Genomic DNA, 21,414 nt, shown 5'->3' with positions numbered 1-21,414 from the left:
TACACAAACGCATGCCACCTGCATATTCCGTTGTACCTTACGAATCTGTTTCAGAATCTTTTGTGAGTTATTCCACAGCAATTATATGTATGTGTATATTTTGTTTTCCCTTTTTCTCCCTTTTCTTTTGTTTATATATACCAATAATAATGGATTTATTCTTGTTTATGTTTAGCAAAGGCCCCGAGAAAGACCATGTAAGGTCGAAACGTTGGCCTGCATCTCACTTATGGGGAATTGTGTTAATAAAAATCAATTTTTGCATCTAGATTAGAGTGCCGAAGTTCTTTGGATATCTGTACTACTTATTTCTTCAGAGCACCCTAAAAGTTTGATACAGTGAAGCGATCCCTCTTTTTTTTTTCATATTGTACTTCAAGATAGTGATATAATTTCTTCTATATGATTTACGGTTGTGAAAAAAAAAAAAAATTGGAAATTTAGCGAAAATTGTGAAACTTTCAAACTTAATTTTTATGCCCTTAAAATCAGAGTGATGTTACATAAAATAGTTAATAAATGACATTTCCCACACATCCACTTTACATCAGCACAATTTTTGAAACCATTATTTTTTGTTAAGAAGTTAGAAGGGTTAAAAATTGACCAGCGATTTCTCAACAAAATTCGCAAAACTTTTTTTTTTTTTTTTTTTTAAGGGACCACATCACATTTGAAGAAGTGACTGGGGGGTCTATATGACAGAAAATACCCAAAAGTGCCACAACTCTAAAGACTGCACCCCTAATGGTGCTCAAAACCACATTCAGAAAGTTTATTAACCTTTCAGGTGCGACACTGGAATTAATGGAATGGGGACGGAGAAAAACGAACATTAACTTTTTTTCACAAAAAATTTGATGGAAGGGAAAAAAGTGAAAATTTTAATTTTTCCCTCACAAAAATGTTCTCATGAGTACGCCGATACCCCATATGTGGGGAAAACTACTGTTTGGACCCAGGGCTTAGAAGCCCTTGATGTGCCTAAACAGTGGAAACTTCCCACAAGTGACCCCATTTTGGAAACTAGACCCCCTCAAGGAATTTACATAGATATGTGGTGAGCACCTTGAAACCACAGGTGCTTTAATGAATTTTACAATGTTGATCTGTGAAAATGAAAAAACAATATTTTTCCCCACAAAAATGTTTTGGCCCCCAATTTTTTAATTTTCACAAGGATAGCAGGGAAAAAACAGACCCCAAAATTTGTTGTACAATTACTTCTGAGTACACCGATACCAGATATGTGGGGCACAGTGCAAAGCTCAGAAGGGAAGAAGCACCATATTGGAGTTCAGAGGTGCTAAACACACTTTTCTCTGTAATCAGACCTCTACTATGGGCCATACAGGCAAGTAAAGATTTACTTTTCTATAACCTGTGTGCCCATAGTAGAGGTCTGATAACTCCCAGGGGGTGACAGATTCCCTTTAAAGCTGGAAAGAGCACACTGTCACTGGGCATTCAAAAGGAATAGCACAAGGAGCTCATACTGTGCATATGTCAGAATTTACAATTAACGCATTATCAGTAGAGCAGGGACCAGTCCGGCCCCTCAAACAGAAGTCCTTAATGCCACTTAGTTTCAGAGAGGGAGCAGAGGCAGCCTCTGCCCCCTGATGGCTCATTTGAGTATCTCAGAATGCACTGGGAATTCAAACAAAAAGCTATTGGAAGTTAAAAAAAAAAAAAAAAAAAAAAAAAAACAACCAGGCAGGAAGTTAGACTGGAGAGGGTAGGTTAGAAAATTTATAACTGAAGTTTATCAGAAGAAGAGATTAGATCACTACATTAAATAGACATTTAGTATGAAGTTCACCTTTGGTTTCAGACCGCCCCTTTAAAGATCAGCCGATTGGTTCGAACCTCCACATCAGTGCCAGTTTCTCATGTGGCCCCTTGGGAAAATTAATTGCCCACCCTTGAACTAAATAAATTTCATTAGCAAAATTATATAGGGAATCTGAACAATTCACAAACAGTTGCTTTTGGAGCAGTTGAAACTTTTATTAAATGGGTCACATAAATTTGAAGTGCATTTACAAAAGCTGTATTTATGCAACAATAATAGTTGACTGCAGTGTTCCTGTGAGGGTCATTGAAGGTGTTGATAGAAATATCACTTCAGAATTGTGTCTTCTTGGGCTGTAGTTAAACAAGAAAGACCACAATATTTTACTATACATCACTCACTTAAGTGTAACAGTCATAAGTAACTGGCCCCTCATGTATAGACCTTTTTAAAAAATTAACAGTAGCAAGGAGCCACCTAACAGGTTGAGAATTTTTCACATAAGTTATTATATTTCCCTGGTGGAAGCAATTTCTGGTTTAGCAACATAAGTGACTTTTAATTTTATGCAGAGATCAGAAAGAAAATTAAAAGAAAGAGCCGCATTTTTAATTTTTTTCATGGACTTAATACCAGGGCTGTGGAGTCAGAGTCAGTATAAAATGAACCGACTCCAACTCCTAAAATCTATAATAAATTGGGTACAGTAGTTCAATGCAGTTTGTGGGGAATATTTTTCATAAGAATTTGGGAAAGTTATGAAATGTCCTACAAATGTCTCTCCTATTCCTGTATCACTTAAACATGAGCCATGTATGAGGGAGTCGGAGTCATGGAAATTGAGGAGTCAAAGGTTTGGATTACCGACTCCACAGCCCTGCTTAATACCACTAGCCCATTCATCAACTTGCTTTGTCAAAAAAAAAACAAAAAAAAAAAAACAAACCCCAGAAAGATGCTTATGCATACCTTTGTGTGCCACTCCATCTTAATCCAGACACGAATGGTTCTCTATGAACAGTCATTTTGCGATGCCCACAGATGGCCTAATGCAGATTTGTCTATTATCCAGGACTGATCCTAGTATAACAGCACAGGCATACCTAGCTGTATAACATCTGATGTGCCATTTTTTGTGTAACAAGTTGTAAAAGCTGTTGAACAGAGTGAGCCTGGCTTCCCCCAACCAAAGAAGAGGAATGACTGTTTTGCAGTAGTGGCATCTACCGTATTTTTTGGACTAAAAGACACACTTTTTTCGTGTGTGTGTGTGTGTGTGTGTGTGTGTGTGTGTGTGTGTGTGTGTGTGTGTGTGTGTGTGTGTGTGTGTGTGTGTGTGTGTGCGCACTGTGGGGGTTTGGAGGGAGCAGTAGCGGCGGCCTGCTGAAGCCTACTGTCCCCGCTGCTAAAGAAAATAAATATTCACTGCTCCCCATGCCTATCGGCGTGGAGAGGGGTGAATATTCATGCTCTTTAATAGCAGGCACACGCGATCGCCCGGCCGCAGCAGGAGCACCTTGTGAGTACAGGGACATCATGTGCGGCTCACATGGTGAGATCAGTGCTGGCAGCAGAGCAGGAGCACAGGGAAGAAAGGGGAGTAGGTTTTTTTTTTTATGTGCAGCATGATGGGGTGCCATGCATAATAGGAAGGGGGAGGAGGGTGGCATATATTCCAGGATGGGGTATATTAACAGAATTGGGGTACATTACCCCTATATCAGTGTCAGCAGCAGACCCCCTCCCCCTTAACAGGGCATCATGACCACATTTTTTGCTTACATTTTTTTTCTATTTTCCTCCTCTAAAACCTAGGTGAGTCTTATAGTCCGAAAAATATGGTATATAGTTAAAAGTCAAACCGCATGTAAGGGCAAAATTTGCCAACTTCTATTAACTCCTGGAAGTGTGACTTATGGGGAACATGCTTAGCTTCAACCAATGCTTATTTGGTTAAGATTTTGTACAAGGTGTAATTTAAATATATGCTCCTGAGAGCTGTGTAAAACATCACAACATGGAGAACTGTCAAAGGCACTTTTCATTGACTGACTGTCCTAGACAAGATGAGGTTTATAAATAGAGAGGAGGTTAAGAACTGCTGTAAAACAACCTTTACCGTGCTGACAGCATGTAGGGTAAGATTTGGTGACATAAAAGACCTACCATCACCATATGCCTTCCTGAGTTTCCAGATGACTCGAGTCAACATATGAGAACTTATTTTAAAAATGTCCTAAGGCTGAATTCAGATGGCTGTGAAACACAGACCGTATCTCCTCTCCTAAACTGAGCAGCCATATATATATGCCTATGAGGCTGTCAAGTTTGTGTCCGTTAACCTATGGCCAGTTCTTGCTTGGTGGACTGTGCTTCATTATCGCATTTCGCATGCTGGCTGCAGGAGAAACGCATGGCTGACTAGTGCTTCCCACAGCAAGAACAGCCGATTGTGCCAGAATCAATGAAGAAAGGCGTTGTCGTGTTGGGACATCCCCTAAAGGAAAGTACATTACACACCTGCCAATTCTCTTGCAACACGAGCTGCTTCCTCCTGCTTCTTTTTCTCCTCAACTTCTATCCTTCTATCCTCTTCAGCAAATGGTTTTAAATATGCTAGATAGATTAAAAGAGATAAATGAAACAAATATAAATGCTAAAAAATAAACTACTAAGCAGCAACAAATATACTATGTGGAAAAAAAGTGCAGGGAAGGACAGACATAACAGAGCTCTGTAATTTAGCTGAAATCTGTCACCACATTTGACCTATCTAAATTATTAATATGGGCATACAGGTAATCAAGTCCTACCTGTATACCTCATATCAAATACTTTGTTGTTGAGAAATAATCTTAGCACTTTATATAAATGACCTCTTCCAGGCCATCTCTGATAGACTGCAGAAGTGGCCAGTAACCTTGGCAATTAATAGGAAACTATACAATTCTTGAGAATAGAAAGGATTTTTGATAATAGGTAAATTGTATTTAACACTTGGCAATTTTACCCTTTCAATCAGATGAAGCAATCACTTTATATACAAGTGTCCAGGCAAAATATCAAATTGTATTTTTTCCAATTCATGTCAGCACCAGATTGCCAGTACAGAGTTTCCAAAAAGAATTACATAGGTTCAGTGGCAAAGCGAGAATACTTACAGAACCTTAGACTTCCATATCCAATCCCAAGCAATAGCGCAGAGTATCTGGCAAACTAAAAGATAACAAAGGGTTAGGGGTAGGCGTTTAGAAAAATAGATACACATAAATAGTAGCTGTTTCAAATGACTGTAATATCTTCTGCTTGAAGTGGCTGTTTATCACCCCACAACTACAATAACAAACTCCTGTGTCCTCTGTTGGAATGGGACATTGATCAATCATGCAAATTACTGCTCTGGTAAAATCTTTGGGAATGACTGAGCACTGTATTCTCATCTCCTTCCCCTCTAAAGACCTTGAGAATTAACCCCTTCATGACCCTGTAATTTTCAGGTTTTGTCCTTTGTTTTTTCCCCTCGCCTTATTTCAAGAGCCATAACTTTTTTTTTTACTTTTCTGTCCCCCTAGCCGTACGGGGGCTTGTTTTTTTTTGCGAGAAGAGTTGTGCTTTTGAACAATATCATTCATTTATGATCATGTGATGCACTGGAAAGCGGGGAGAAAAAAAACAAGTGTTCTACCTACAGCCGTTACTGTTAAATCCCTCTGTGAATGTCTGACCGTGGCATTTAACACAAGCAGACAGGAGCACGTGTCAATCCACGCTCCCATCAGGGTGCCTGTGATACGATGATGGGTTGCCATGACAGCCGGGGGTCCACTGAGACCCCCATGCCTGTCATTACAAGCCTCCTGTGAACACCGACCCATGGCTGACGTTCATAGGAGATCGTGATTTCTACCAAAGCTGTGGAGTCTGAATAAAATGGACCGACTCCTAAAATATATAATAAATTGGGTACAGTAGTTCAGTGCAGTTTGTGGGGGATATTTTTCATAAGAATTTGGGAAAGTTATGAAATGTCCTATAAATGTCTGTCCTATTCCTGATCTAAGGGTCTAGACTTTTAGCGGAGATGAATCTGCTACAGTAAATTCATCACTTAACCACTTCGCACCAGAGCCTGTTTTTGCCTTCGTGACCGGGCCAATTTTTTCAATTCTGACCACTGCCAGTTTATGAAGTAATTACCCTGGAACGCTTCAACGTATTCCCCTGATTCTGAGATTGTTTTTTCGTGACATATTGTACTTCATGATAGTGGTAAAATTTCTTCGATATAACTTGTGTTTATTTGTGAAAAAAATCGGAAATTTGGTGAAAATTTCGCAATTTTCATGCCCTTAAATCAGAGAGATATGTCACACAAAATAGTTAATAAATAACATTTCCCACATGTCTACTTTACATCAGCACAATTTTGGAACCAAAATTTTTTTTTGTTAGGGAGCTATAAGGGTTAAAAGTTGACCAGCGATTTCTCATTTTTCCAACAAAATTTACAAAAACATTTTTTTAGGGACCACATCACATTTGAAGTCACTTTGAGAGGTCTTTATGACAGAAAATACCCCAAAGTGACACCAGTCTAAAAACTGCACCCCTCAAGGTGCTCAAAACCACATTCAAGAACTTTATTAACCCTTCAGGTGCTTCACAGGAATTTTTGGAATGTGGAAGAAAAAAATGAACATTTAACTTTTTTCACAAAAATGTTACTTTAGACCCAATTTTTTTTATTTTCACAGGGGTAACATGAAAAAATGGACCCCAAATTTTTTTGTGCAATTTCTCTTGAGCGTGCTGATACCCCATATGTGAGGGAAAACCACTGTTTGGGCGCACTGCAGGGTTCGGAAGGGAAGGAGCGCCATTAGACTTTTTGAATGTAAAATTTGTCTGAATAATTAGCCGACGCTATGTTGTGTTTGGAGAGCCCCTAATGTGCCTAAACAGTGGAAACCCCCCACAAGTGACACCATTTTGGAAACTAGACCCCTTAGGGAACTTATCTAGATGTGTGGTGAGCACCTTGAACCCCCAGGTGCTTCACAGAAGTTTATAATATTGAGCCGTAAAAATAAAATTTTCACATTTTTCCCCATAAAAAATGTTTTTCATTCCCTAATTTTGCATTATCATAAGGGTAATAGGATAAATTGCACCATGAAATTTGTTGTGCAATTTCTCCTGAACACGCCGATACCCCATATGTGGAGGCAAATTACTGTTTGGGCACATGGCAGGGTTTGAAAGGGAAGGAGCGCCATTTGACTTTTTGAATGTAAAATTTGTTTGAATAATTAGCGGACGCCATGTCACATTTGGGGAGCCCCTAATGTGGGGGGTTACCACTGTTTAGGCACAAGTGCCACCATTTTGGAAACTATACCCCTTAGGGAACTTATCTAGATGTGTGGTGAGCACCTTGCACCCCCAGCTGCTTCACAGAAGTTTATAATATTGAGCCATAAAAATAAAATTTTCACATTTTTCCCATAAAAAATGTTTTTCATTCCCTAATTTTGCATTATCATAAGGGTAACAGGATAAATTGCACCATGAAATTTGTTGTACAATTTCTCCTGAGTACGCCGATACCCCATATGTGGGGGAAAACCACTGCTTTGGTGTACGGCAGGGTTCGGAAGAGAAAGGAGCGCTATGTTGGCTGGGATAGGTTGCAGACACCATGTCACATTTGAAGAGTCGCTGACATGCCGAAACAGCAGAAACCCCCACAAGTGACCCCATTTTGTAAACTACACCTCTCAAGGAATTCATCTAGGGAAGTAGTGAGTATTTTTTAATTTTTAAATTTATACCATTGGGCAGTGAAAAAAGCATAATTGTATTTTTACCACAAAAAAATGTTTTACCCTCAGATTTTACATTTTCACACAGGGCAATGGGTAAAAATGGTGCTGAAATGTGTCACACAATTTCTTCTAAAAGTGGCAATACCCCATATGTGGCTGTATCGTACCGCTCAGCCATACGGCGAGATCTGGGGGGGACGGAGCGCTATTTGACAATTGGAGAACAAATTATTGTAGAATAGGCATTTGGATTTGGGAGCACAAAATTTTCTGAATTTCTTTTGGGGGGCAAGGGCCATTTCGCTTTTCCAGAGCCTTTCTGCTACCAGTAACTTGGAAGTCCCTTATATTTTTAACAGATGACGGACCTGAGTGGGGACTAGGTTTTTTTGAGGACTGAGTTGAAGCTTTTATTGGGAACATTTTACGTAACATTTATCCGGCGCTCTAGGCTGAGCACTTACATCGGGGTTTCCATCTAAATTTCCAAGTGATGTAATTCAGATGAAACCCCTGCGGGATCCATTCACTGTAATGAGGCGGCAGAGTTACTCTGGACTCCGTCTGGCCTCTGTTTAGCGGTGTCCTTTTTTTCAGAAGTGCACAAAACTGTGGCCAACCGCACTTTTATGCACGCCTAAAACAAATGACACCGTGGGATCCCAGGCTAGACGGCGTCCACAGTGGCCTATATCTGCCTCATTACAGGGAATCTTCCATCATGGGTTCCGTCTTAATCACGTATTTCAGAGATTTACACGGAAACTCTGGTGTAAGTGCTCAGCGCAGAGCACAGGATAAATGTGAGCAGAGCCTTACTGGGATCTTTGGGAGACATAATAAACAAATCAGTAGCAGGTGAATAATATTTGTTTTATTTATTTTTTATGCCGTTCCTAGTGTGATATAACCGATTAGATTACTTTATTCTTCGGGTCGGTGCGATTACAGAGATACCAGATTTATATCGGGTTTTTATGTTTGGCAGCTGTCACACACTAAAATACGCTTTTTTTGCAAAATCTAGTTTTTGCATCACCATATTTTGAGAGCTATAATTTTTCCATATTTCGGCCGATAGAGTCATGTGACGGCTTGTTTTTTGCGGGACGAGTTGACATTTTTATTGGAACCATTTTTGGGTACGTGACATTTTTTGATCGCTTTCTATTCTGTTTTTTGGGAGGTAAAGTTAACAAAAACAAACACTTCAGGAATTGTTTTTTGAGTTTTTTTTTATGCCGTTCTGCGTGTGGTAAAAGTGATCAGGCAGCGTTATTCTTCGGGTCAGTACGTTTACAGCGATACTACACTTACTGTATTTTTTTTATGGTTTGGCGCTTTTACACAATAAAACAATTTTATAGAAAAAAAAATATTTTTTTTGCATTGCTTTATTCTGAGCGCTATAACTTTTTTATTTTTTGGCTGATGGAGCTGTATGGCAGCTTTTTTTTGCGGAACAAGATGAAGTTTTCAGCGGTACCATTTTTATTTCTATTCTGCTTTTTGATCGCATTTTTTCCACTTTTTGTTTGGCGATATGATGAAAAAGCATAGTTTTTTGCTCCGTTTTTTATTTATTTTTATTACGGTGTGCACAGAAGGAGTTAATTAGTGTGACAGTTTTATAGCTCGGGTTGTTTCGGACACGGCGATACCAAATATGTGTACTTTTTTGGGTTTTGTAATAATACGGATTTATTGGTTTAATATTTTATTTATTTATTTATATTTATTTTGTGGTTTTTTTTTTTTTTTTTTTTTTTAATAGTTTAAAAACTTTTTTTTTTTACATTTTTACTTAGTCCCTGTATGGGACATTAATTTTTATTTTTCTGATCACTGATCTCATGTAATGTAATAGACATATATTACATTACATGAGATCTTCACTGACTGTTTCAGTCAGTCTCCTGTCTGGCATCAGCTACATACAGGCTGAAGCCAGACAGGAAGGACACCATATATGGCAGAGCTGGAGGCGGTCATGTGACCTCCAGCTGCCATAGCAACCCCAGGTCCTCAAACGAAACGGAGGTCTTCGGAGGTAAGTAAGACGACCCCCTCTCCTCTTGCTGTCTCCTATATGCCGCGATCACTATAGATCGCAGCATATAGAAGACAGCAAAGGGTTAACATCACTGGGACCTGATCTAATCAGGTCCCGATGATGTACCCTGTCAGAGCTAACGCTCTGCACTGGAATCGCAGTGCTTGCAGGACCCTGGGGGTCCTGAGCACTGCGAGACCACCCACCGTTTTTAAACGTCGGCGCTGCACAGAGCCCGGCAAGCGCCGACGTTTATCTACAGTGGGCGGTCGGGAACCGGTTAAACATGAGCCATGTATGAGGGAGTCGTGGAGTCATGGAAATTGAGGAGTCGGAGGTTTGGCTTACCAACTCCACAGACCTAGTTTCTATTACACATAGCCGTTTTAAAAAAAAATTAAAAAAAAGTTAAAAATCACCCCCCTTTTGCCCCACCGAAAATAAGAATTAAAAAAAAAAAAAAAAAAATACACATTTGGTAACGCTGCATTCAGAAATGTATGTTCTATCAAAATATAAAATAAATTACTCCGATCAGTAAAGAGCATAACGAAAGGTAAATTCACAGCGCCAGAATGTGTTTTGAATGTGTTTTTTGGCTGCTACAACATTGCAATAAACCCAAAATGGTATCAGTAAAGTCAGCAGCTCAGGGTGCAAAAAAAATAAGCCTTCACACAGCCACATATCCCGAAAAATTTAACACTACGGGTGTCGGAAAATGGCTCCAAAAAAAAAAAAATAATAATTTTTTTTTCCCCATACAAATTCCAGAATTTTTTCACCACTTAAATAAAAAACCCCAAAAACGAACAAAACAAAAACTATACATGTTTGGTGTCTGTGTACTTGTACTGACCTGGAGAATCATATTACCAGGTCAGTTTTACCATGTAAAGAACAATCGTGTAATAGCACTTTCTTTGCAATTTCACCGCACTTAGAATTTTTTTTCCTGTTTTCCAGAGCATCACAAAATGAATGGTGTCTTTCAAAAAACATATGGCCATGGGGATGGAAAAAAATACAAACGTTATGGCTCTTGGAAGGAGGGGGGAGGAAAAAAAGAAAAAAAAATTTGGAAAATGGCCTAGGGTTGAAGACAAACCAATAACTTATTCTAGTCAGTACAAAGCTGCAATTTGCCCACTTTGATGCCAGCTTTTAAGACCAAAATCATTTTGGCCAGCCTTAAAGGGAACCTGTCATGTCCTGTGTAGTATCTAAACTGCCCCCATAGCGTTGTTAGTGATGCAATGTTCATCACTAACACGCTCTTTAATTTAAATCTGCGCTAATGTCCTGAGTATAAAACACTATGTCCTTATATCCTACCTGCTTGTTCAGTCACAGGGGTGTGATCCTGGCATTCAGTCAGGGCTGGCGCTGCCCACTCGTCACAGCGCATGCGCGGCTCCCAGCACTACAAGCTTTCCTGGCCATGACCTAGTGCACAAGCGCCCCATACTTCAGCGTGAGCCCGGAGCAGAATTCAAATGCGTGGGCAGCGCCAGCCCTGACTGACTGCGAGGATCACACCCCTGTGACTGAACGAGCAGGTAGGATATAAGGAGTGATTTAACCCTTAAAAACATTACTTATTCATATTTGTGTAGCTGTCCACTTTGATGGCCAGGAGCCATTCATGCCAGGCTGGAGTGTCCTGCGTATGAGGACAGTCATCCCTGTGTGTCTGCAGTGGGAGATCCGTGGTCCACTTTCATTTAACAATTTCGATACCGCCCTCTGATATGTCTTTCGTGCCACTGTTATATTTTTTCTAGTTGCTTTTAGATATAGTCACATGTGGGCACCTCACTGCATTGTATTATTGTGAGAATTCAGATATTAAATCTGTAAACAAAAAAATAAATAAAATGTGTACTTAAGAAAGAGCTGGAGAAGCCATCATGGAGAGGTGCCATGAGCAGCCTCTATGCCAGGCACACAACACTGGCCCAGGGGCCCTTCTGGAGCCATGCCGCCTGCCATGTCACAAATGGGGCAGCTCACCCACCCCAGCTGCGCCGAGCCTCCTACAGGGACCAGAGCCGCAGGTCCTGCACAGTGCCAGCAGCAGCAGCAGCAGGTCCTGCACAGTGCCAGCAGCAGCAGCAGCAGGTCCTGCACAGTGCCAGCAGCAGCAGCAGCAGGTCCTGCACAGTGCCAGCAGCAGCAGCAGCAGGTCCTGCACAGTGCCAGCAGCAGCAGCAGCAGGTCCTGCACAGTGCCAGCAGCAGCAGCAGCAGGTCCTGCACAGTGCCAGCAGCAGCAGCAGCAGGTCCTGCACAGTGCCAGCAGCAGCAGCAGCAGGTCCTGCACAGTGCCAGCAGCAGCAGCAGCAGGTCCTGCACAGTGCCAGCAGCAGCAGCAGCAGGTCCTGCACAGTGCCAGCAGCAGCAGCAGGTCCTGCACAGTGCCAGCAGCAGCAGCAGGTCCTGCACAGTGCCAGCAGCAGCAGCAGGTCCTGCACAGTGCCAGCAGCAGCAGGTCCTGCACAGTGCCAGCAGCAGCAGCAGGTCCTGCACAGTGCCAGCAGCAGCAGCAGGTCCTGCACAGTGCCAGCAGCAGCAGCAGGTCCTGCACAGTGCCAGCAGCAGCAGCAGGTCCTGCACAGTGCCAGCAGCAGCAGCAGGTCCTGCACAGTGCCAGCAGCAGCAGCAGGTCCTGCACAGTGCCAGCAGCAGCAGCAGGTCCTGCACAGTGCCAGCAGCAGCAGCAGGTCCTGCACAGTGCCAGCAGCAGCAGCAGGTCCTGCACAGTGCCAGCAGCAGCAGCAGGTCCTGCACAGTGCCAGCAGCAGCAGCAGGTCCTGCACAGTGCCAGCAGCAGCAGCAGGTCCTGCACAGTGCCAGCAGCAGCAGCAGGTCCTGCACAGTGCCAGCAGCAGCAGCAGGTCCTGCACAGTGCCAGCAGCAGCAGCAGGTCCTGCACAGTGCCAGCAGCAGCAGCAGGTCCTGCACAGTGCCAGCAGCAGCAGCAGGTCCTGCACAGTGCCAGCAGCAGCAGCAGGTCCTGCACAGTGCCAGCAGCAGCAGCAGGTCCTGCACAGTGCCAGCAGCAGCAGCAGGTCCTGCACAGTGCCAGCAGCAGGTCCTGCACAGTGCCAGCAGCAGCAGCAGGTCCTGCACAGTGCCAGCAGCAGGTCCTGCACAGTGCCAGCAGCAGCAGCAGGTCCTGCACAGTGCCAGCAGCAGCAGCAGGTCCTGCACAGTGCCAGCAGCAGCAGCAGGCCCTGCACCGTGCCAGCAGCAGCAGGCCCTGCACCGTGCCAGCAGCAGCAGGCCCTGCACCGTGCCAGCAGCAGCAGGCCCTGCACCGACCAGCACAGTGCTAGCAGCAGCAGCAGCAGGCCCTGCACCGACCAGCACAGTGCTAGCAGCAGCAGCAGCAGGCCCTGCACCGACCAGCACAGTGCTAGCAGCAGCAGCAGCAGGCCCTGCACCGACCAGCACAGTGCTAGCAGCAGCAGCAGCAGGCCCTGCACCGACCAGCACAGTGCTAGCAGCAGCAGCAGCAGGCCCTGCACCGACTAGCACAGTGCTAGCAGCAGCAGCAGCAGGCCCTGCACCGACTAGCACAGTGCTAGCAGCAGCAGGCCCTGCACCGACTAGCACAGTGCTAGCAGCAGCAGGCCCTGCACCGACTAGCACAGTGCTAGCAGCAGCAGCAGCAGCAGCAGGCCCTGCACCGACTAGCACAGTGCTAGCAGCAGCAGCAGCAGGCCCTGCACCGACCAGCACAGTGCTAGCAGCAGCAGCAGGCCCTGCACCGACCAGCACAGTGCCAGCAGCAGGCCCTGCACCGACCAGCACAGTGCTAGCAGCAGCAGCAGCAGCAGGCCCTGCACCGACCAGCACAGTGCCAGCAGCAGCAGCAGCAGCAGGCCCTGCACCGACCAGCACAGTGCCAGCAGCAGCAGCAGGCCCTGCACCGACCAGCACAGTGCCAGCAGCAGCAGCAGCAGCAGGCCCTGCACCGACCAGCACAGTGCCAGCAGCAGCAGCAGCAGCAGGCCCTGCACCGACCAGCACAGTTCCAGCAGCAGCAGCAGCAGGAGCAGCAGGCCCTGCACCGACCAGCACAGTTCCAGCAGCAGCAGGCGCAATGTCATCTCCAGGGACTTCTCCCCCAGGGCCTCATCAACGAGACTCGGGCGCACAAGCTCTCACCTTGATGAGCGGGGACACTTGTACCGGCGGAACCATCTTGTCTCCTCCAAGTGACACTGTGAGCGTGGAGCAGGCTGGGTAGCGCCTAAAATGGAGTTGATTTTTAGAGGGAATGAGGTCATCGGAAGGGGCGGAGCCTCCTTCTGAGCGCGGAGCAGGCTGGGTAGCGCCTAGAATGGAGTTGATTTTTAGAGGGAATGAGGTCATCGGAAGGGGCGGGGCCTCCTTCAGTCCAGTGAAGACCCAATAGCAGGAAGCAAGGTTGCGTCTAGATCGGAGTTGCTGGAGTGAGGGCCTCAGTAATCCCCTCCGATGTAGACAGTTCAGTACTGACACCACTAGATGGAGCTGCTCCACGATCCTCATACTCACTGCTGTCTTGTCGCCTTTTCTGGCTCTTTAATGCTTTTTTTATGGAATTGCTCATGTTTTTAATGGAGCAAACATCACAAGTCATATATGATTATTTTATACTGTTATATATTTTATGGATTTGAGTAAAATTCTTTTTTTCCTAATTAATAAAACTTACATTTTTATCACTTTTTGTAATATAAACAATGACACTCATCGCTGATTGTTCAGTTTTGCCAGAATGTGACTCTTCCCATTTGTCCACAGTCCTGTCCGCAGCACCGACATTGTGAAGAGTGGACGGAGCTCCACGGGGAGAGGCGTAAAAGAGCGCCCCCGACAGTCACCGTAATGTACAACACACAAGTGTCAAATTATTACAGGAATGTCTGCGGTCACATATACACAAACGAATGTCCGCGGTCACTGGAGAACACTGCTGGTAATATATACATACATACATACAGGAATGTCCGCGGTCACTGGAGAACACTGCTGGTAATATATACATACATACATACAGGAATGTCCGGGGTCACTGGAGAACACTGCTGGTAATATATACATACATACATACAGGAATGTCCGGGGTCACTGGAGAACACTGCTGGTAATATACACATACATACATACATACATACAGGAATGTCCGGGGTCACTGGAGAACACTGCTGGTAATATATACATACATACATACAGGAATGTCCGGGGTCACTGGAGAACACTGCTGGTAATATATATACATACAGGAATGTCCACGGTCACTGGAGAACACTGCTGGTAATATATATATATACATACATACAGGAATGTCCGCGGTCACTGGAGAACACTGCTGGTAATATATACATACATACAGGAATGTCCACGGTCACTGGAGAACACTGCTGGTAATATATACATACATACATACAGGAATGTCCACGGTCACTGGAGAACACTGCTGGTAATATATACATACATACAGGAATGTCCACGGTCACTGGAGAACACTGCTGGTAATATATACATACATACATACAGGAATGTCCATGGTCACTGGAGAACACTGCTGGTAATATATACATACACACATACAGGAATGTCCGGGGTCACTGGAGAACACTGCTGGTAATATATATACATACATACAGGAATGTCCACGGTCACTGGAGAACACTGCTGGTAATATATACATACATACATACATACATACAGGAATGTCCGCGGTCACTGGAGAACACTGCTGGTAATATATACATATATACAGGAATGTCCGCGGTCACTGGAGAACACTGCTGGTAATATATATACATACATACAGGAATGTCCACGGTCACTGGAGAACACTGCTGGTAATATATACATATATACAGGAATGTCCGCGGTCACTGGAGAACACTGCTGGTAATATATACATACATACAGGAATGTCCGCGGTCACTGGAGAACACTGCTGGTAATATATACATACATACAGGAATGTCCGCGGTCACTGGAGAACACTGCTGGTAATATATACATCCATACATACAGGAATGTCCGGGGTCACTGGAGAACACTGCTGGTAATATATACATACATACAGGAATGTCCGGGGTCACTGGAGAACACTGCTGGTAATATATACATACATACAGGAATGTCCACGGTCACTGGAGAACACTGCTGGTAATATATACATACATACAGGAATGTCCGCGGTCACTGGAGAACACTGCTGGTAATATATACATACATACATACAGGAATGTCCGGGGTCACTGGAGAACACTGCTGGTAATATATATATACATACATACAGGAATGTCCGCGGTCACTGGAGAACACTGCTGGTAATATATACATACATACAGGAATGTCCGGGGTCACTGGAGAACACTGCTGGTAATATATACATACATACATACAGGAATGTCCGGGGTCACTGGAGAACACTGCTGGTAATATATATATACATACATACAGGAATGTCCGCGGTCACTGGAGAACACTGCTGGTAATATATACATTCATACAGGAATGTCCGCGGTCACTGGAGAACACTGCTGGTAATATATACATACATACATACAGGAATGTCGGGGGTCACTGGAGAACACTGCTGGTAATATATACATACATACATACAGGAATGTCGGGGGTCACTGGAGAACACTGCTGGTAATATATACATACATACAGGAATGTCTGCGGTCACTGGAGAACACTGCTGGTAATATATACATACATACATACATACAGGAATGTCGGGGGTCACTGGAGAACACTGCTGGTAATATATATACATACAGGAATGTCCGCGGTCACTGGAGAACACTGCTGGTAATATATACATACATACATACAGGAATGTCCGGGGTCACTGGAGAACACTGCTGGTAATATATACATACATACATACAGGAATGTCCGGGGTCACTGGAGAACACTGCTGGTAATATATACATACATACAGGAATGTCCGGGGTCACTGGAGAACACTGCTGGTAATATATATATACATACATACAGGAATGTCCGGGGTCACTGGAGAACACTGCTGGTAATATATACATACATACAGGAATGTCCGGGGTCACTGGAGAACACTGCTGGTAATATATATATACATACATACATACAGGAATGTCCGCAGTCACTGGAGAACACTGCTGGTAATATATATATACATACAGGAATGTCCGCGGTCACTGGAGAACACTGCTGGTAATATATACATACATACATACAGGAATGTCCGCAGTCACTGGAGAACACTGCTGGTAATATATATATACATACATACAGGAATGTCCGCGGTCACTGGAGAACACTGCTGGTAATATATACATACATACATACAGGAATGTCCGCGGTCACTGGAGAACACTGCTGGTAATATATACATACATACATACATACATACATACATACAGGAATGTCCGCGGTCACTGGAGAACACTGCTGGTAAAATATATATACATACATACAGGAATGTCCACGGTCACTGGAGAACACTGCTGGTAATATATACATACATACAGGAATGTCCGGGGTCACTGGAGAACACTGCTGGTAATATATACATACATACAGGAATGTCCAGGGTCACTGGAGAACACTGCTGGTAATATATACATACATACATACAGGAATGTCCGCGGTCACTGGAGAACACTGCTGGTAATATATACATACATACAGGAATGTCCGGGGTCACTGGAGAACACTGCTGGTAATATATACATACATATATACAGGAATGTCCACGGTCACTGGAGAACACTGCTGGTAATATATACATACATACAGGAATGTCCGCGGTCACTGGAGAACACTGCTGGTAATATATACATACATACATACAGGAATGTCCACGGTCACTGGAGAACACTGCTGGTAATATATACATACATACAGGAATGTCCGCGGTCACTGGAGAACACTGCTGGTAATATATACATACATACATACAGGAATGTCCGCGGTCACTGGAGAACACTGCTGGTAATATATATATACATACATACAGGAATGTCCGGGGTCACTGGAGAACACTGCTGGTAATATATACATACATACATACAGGAATGTCCGGGGTCACTGGAGAACACTGCTGGTAATATATATATATACATACATACAGGAATGTCCGCGGTCACTGGAGAACACTGCTGGTAATATATACATACATACATACAGGAATGTCCGCGGTCACTGGAGAACACTGCTGGTAATATATATATACATACATACAGGAATGTCCGGGGTCACTGGAGAACACTGCTGGTAATATATACATACATACATACAGGAATGTCCGCGGTCACTGGAGAACACTGCTGGTAATATATACATACATATATACAGGAATGTCCACGGTCACTGGAGAACACTGCTGGTAATATATACATACATACAGGAATGTCCGCGGTCACTGGAGAACACTGCTGGTAATATATACATACATATATACAGGAATGTCCACGGTCACTGGAGAACACTGCTGGTAATATATATACATACATACAGGAATGTCCGCAGTTACTGGAGAACACTGCTGGTAATATATATATACATACATACAGGAATGTCCGCGGTCACTGGAGAACACTGCTGGTAATATATACATACATACATACAAGAATGTCCGCGGTCACTGGAGAACACTGCTGGTAATATATATATACATACATACAGGAATGTCCGGGGTCACTGGAGAACACTGCTGGTAATATATATATACATACATACAGGAATGTCCGCGGTCACTGGAGAACACTGCTGGTAATATATACATACATACAGGAATGTCCGCGGTCACTGGAGAACACTGCTGGTAATATATACATACATACAGGAATGTCCGCGGTCACTGGAGAACACTGCTGGTAATATATACATACATATATACAGGAATGTCCACGGTCACTGGAGAACACTGCTGGTAATATATATACATACATACAGGAATGTCCGCAGTTACTGGAGAACACTGCTGGTAATATATATATACATACATACAGGAATGTCCGCGGTCACTGGAGAACACTGCTGGTAATATATACATACATACATACAGGAATGTCCGGGGTCACTGGAGAACACTGCTGGTAATATATATATACATACATACAGGAATGTCCGCGGTCACTGGGGAACACTGCTGGTAATATATACATACATACATACAGGAATGTCCGCGGTCACTGGAGAACGCTGCTGGTAATACATACATACATACATACATACAGGAATGTCCACGGTCACTGGAGAACATTGCTGGTAATATATATATACATACATACAGGAATGTCCGGGGTCACTGGAGAACACTGCTGGTAATATATATATACATACAGGAATGTCCGGGGTCACTGGGGAACACTGCTGGTAATATATATATATACATACATACAGGAATGTCCGCGGTCACTGGAGAACACTGCTGGTAATATATACATACATACAGGAATGTCCGGGGTCACTGGAGAACACTGCTGGTAATATATATATACATACATACATACATACATACAGGAATGTCCGCGGTCACTGGAGAACACTGCTCTTAATACATACATACATACATACAGGAATGTCCACGGTCACTGGAGAACACTGCTGGTAATATATACATACATACATACAGGATTGTCCACTGTCACTGGAGAACACTGCTGGTAATATATATACATACATACAGGAATGTGCGCGGTCACTGGAGAACACTGCTGGTAATATATATACATACATACAGGAATGTCCACGGTCACTGGAGAACACTGCTGGTAATATATATATACATACATACATACATACATACAGGAATGTCCGCGGTCACTGGAGAACACTGCTGGTAATATATATATATACATACATACAGGAATGTCCACGGTCACTGGAGAACACTGCTGGTAATATATACATACATACATACAGGAATGTCCACTGTCACTGGAGAACACTGCTGGTAATATATATATACATACATACAGGAATGTCCACGGTCACTGGAGAACACTGCTGGTAATATATATACATACATACATACATACAGGAATGTCCGCGGTCACTGGAGAACACTGCTGGTAATATATACATACATACATACAGGAATGTCCACGGTCACTGGAGAACACTGCTGGTAATATATACATACATACATACAGGAATGTCCACGGTCACTGGAGAACACTGCTGGTAATATATACATACATACAGGAATGTCCGCGGTCACTGGAGAACACTGCTGGTAATATATACATACATACATACAGGAATGTCCGGGGTCACTGGAGAACACTGCTGGTAATATATATACATACATACAGGAATGTCCACGGTCACTGGAGAACACTGCTGGTAATATATATACATACATACATACAGGAATGTCCGCGGTCACTGGAGAACACTGCTGGTAATATATACATACATACAGGAATGTCCGGGGTCACTGGAGAACACTGCTGTTAATATATACATACATACAGGAATGTCCGGGGTCACTGGAGAACACTGCTGGTAATATATACATACATACAGGAATGTCCGGGGTCACTGGAGAACACTGCTGGTAATATATACATACATACAGGAATGTCCGCGGTCACTGGAGAACACTGCTGGTAATATATACATACATACATACAGGAATGTCCGCGGTCACTGGAGAACACTGCTGTTAATATATACATACATACAGGAATGTCCGGGGTCACTGGAGAACACTGCTGGTAATATATACATAAATACAGGAATGTCCGCGGTCACTGGAGAACACTGCTGGTAATATATACATAAATACAGGAATGTCCGCGGTCACTGGAGAACACTGCAGGTAATATATATACATACATACATACAGGAATGTCCGGGGTCACTGGAGAACACTGCTGGTAATATATACATACATAAATACAGGAATGTCCGCGGTCACTGGAGAACACTGCTGGTAATATATACATACATACAGGAATGTCCGGGGTCACTGGAGAACACTGCTGGTAATATATACATACATAAATACAGGAATGTCCGCGGTCACTGGAGAACACTGCTGGTAATATATACATACATACAGGAATGTCCGGGGTCACTGGAGAACACTGCTGGTAATATATACATACATACATACATACATACAGGAATGTCCGCGGTCACTGGAGAACATTGCTGGTAATATATATATACATACATACAGGAATGTCCGGGGTCACTGGAGAACACTGCTGTTAATATATACATACATACAGGAATGTCCGCGGTCACTGGAGAACACTGCTGGTAATATATACATACATACATACATACATACAGGAATGTCCGCGGTCACTGGAGAACACTGCTGGTAATATATACATACATACAGGAATGTCCGCGGTCACTGGAGAACACTGCTGGTAATATATACATACATACATACAGGAATGTCCGGGGTCACTGGAGAACACTGCTGGTAATATATACATACATACATACAGGAATGTCCGGGGTCACTGGAGAACACTGCTGGTAATATATACATACATACATACAGGAATGTCCGCGGTCACTGGAGAACACTGCTGGTAATATATACATACATACATACATACAGGAATGTCTGCGGTCACTGGAGAACACTGCTGGTAATATATACATACATAAATACAGGAATGTCCGCGGTCACTGGAGAACACTGCTGGTAATATATATATATATACATACATACAGGAATGTCCGGGGTCACTGGAGAACACTGCTGGTAAT

The 21,414-nt window shown here is 43.3% G+C and overlaps 1 protein-coding gene across 1 annotated transcript; it reads right to left on the bottom strand.

Moving 5' to 3' along the window:
- Nucleotides 1-1,989: 1,989 nt before the first annotated feature.
- On the bottom strand, nt 1,990-14,067 carry ATP5ME (ATP synthase membrane subunit e). Its single transcript, XM_073655143.1, has 4 exons — nt 13,846-14,067; nt 4,957-5,011; nt 4,316-4,411; nt 1,990-2,148 (listed from the first exon to the last, which is right to left on the bottom strand). Exons 1-4 carry the CDS (start codon nt 14,050-14,052, stop codon nt 2,123-2,125), a joined length of 384 nt encoding a protein of 127 aa, XP_073511244.1. The 5' UTR covers nt 14,053-14,067; the 3' UTR covers nt 1,990-2,122.
- Nucleotides 14,068-21,414: the final 7,347 nt, after the last annotated feature.

Source organism: Phyllobates terribilis, unplaced genomic scaffold, assembly GCF_046119375.1.
Source record: "Phyllobates terribilis strain yellow unplaced genomic scaffold, ASM4611937v1 Scaffold_1__5_contigs__length_1240528914, whole genome shotgun sequence".
NCBI classification, from domain to species: Eukaryota; Metazoa; Chordata; class Amphibia; order Anura; family Dendrobatidae; genus Phyllobates; species Phyllobates terribilis.
The sequence above is the reverse complement of the archived record's forward strand: the minus strand, read 5'-3'. Positions and strand labels throughout refer to the sequence as shown.

Excerpts from the sequence above, each read along its gene's own strand:
- ATP5ME (XM_073655143.1), bottom strand. The coding sequence starts at position 14,052 with ATGACCTCATTCCCTCTAAAAATCAACTCCATTCTAGGCGCTACCCAG. Across the intron at positions 5,012-13,845 it reads AAGTGTCCCCGCTCATCAAG|TTTGCCAGATACTCTGCGCT; the intron begins GTGAGAGCTTGT and ends GTTATCTTTTAG. Across the intron at positions 4,412-4,956 it reads ATATGGAAGTCTAAGGTTCT|CATATTTAAAACCATTTGCT; the intron begins GTAAGTATTCTC and ends TAATCTATCTAG.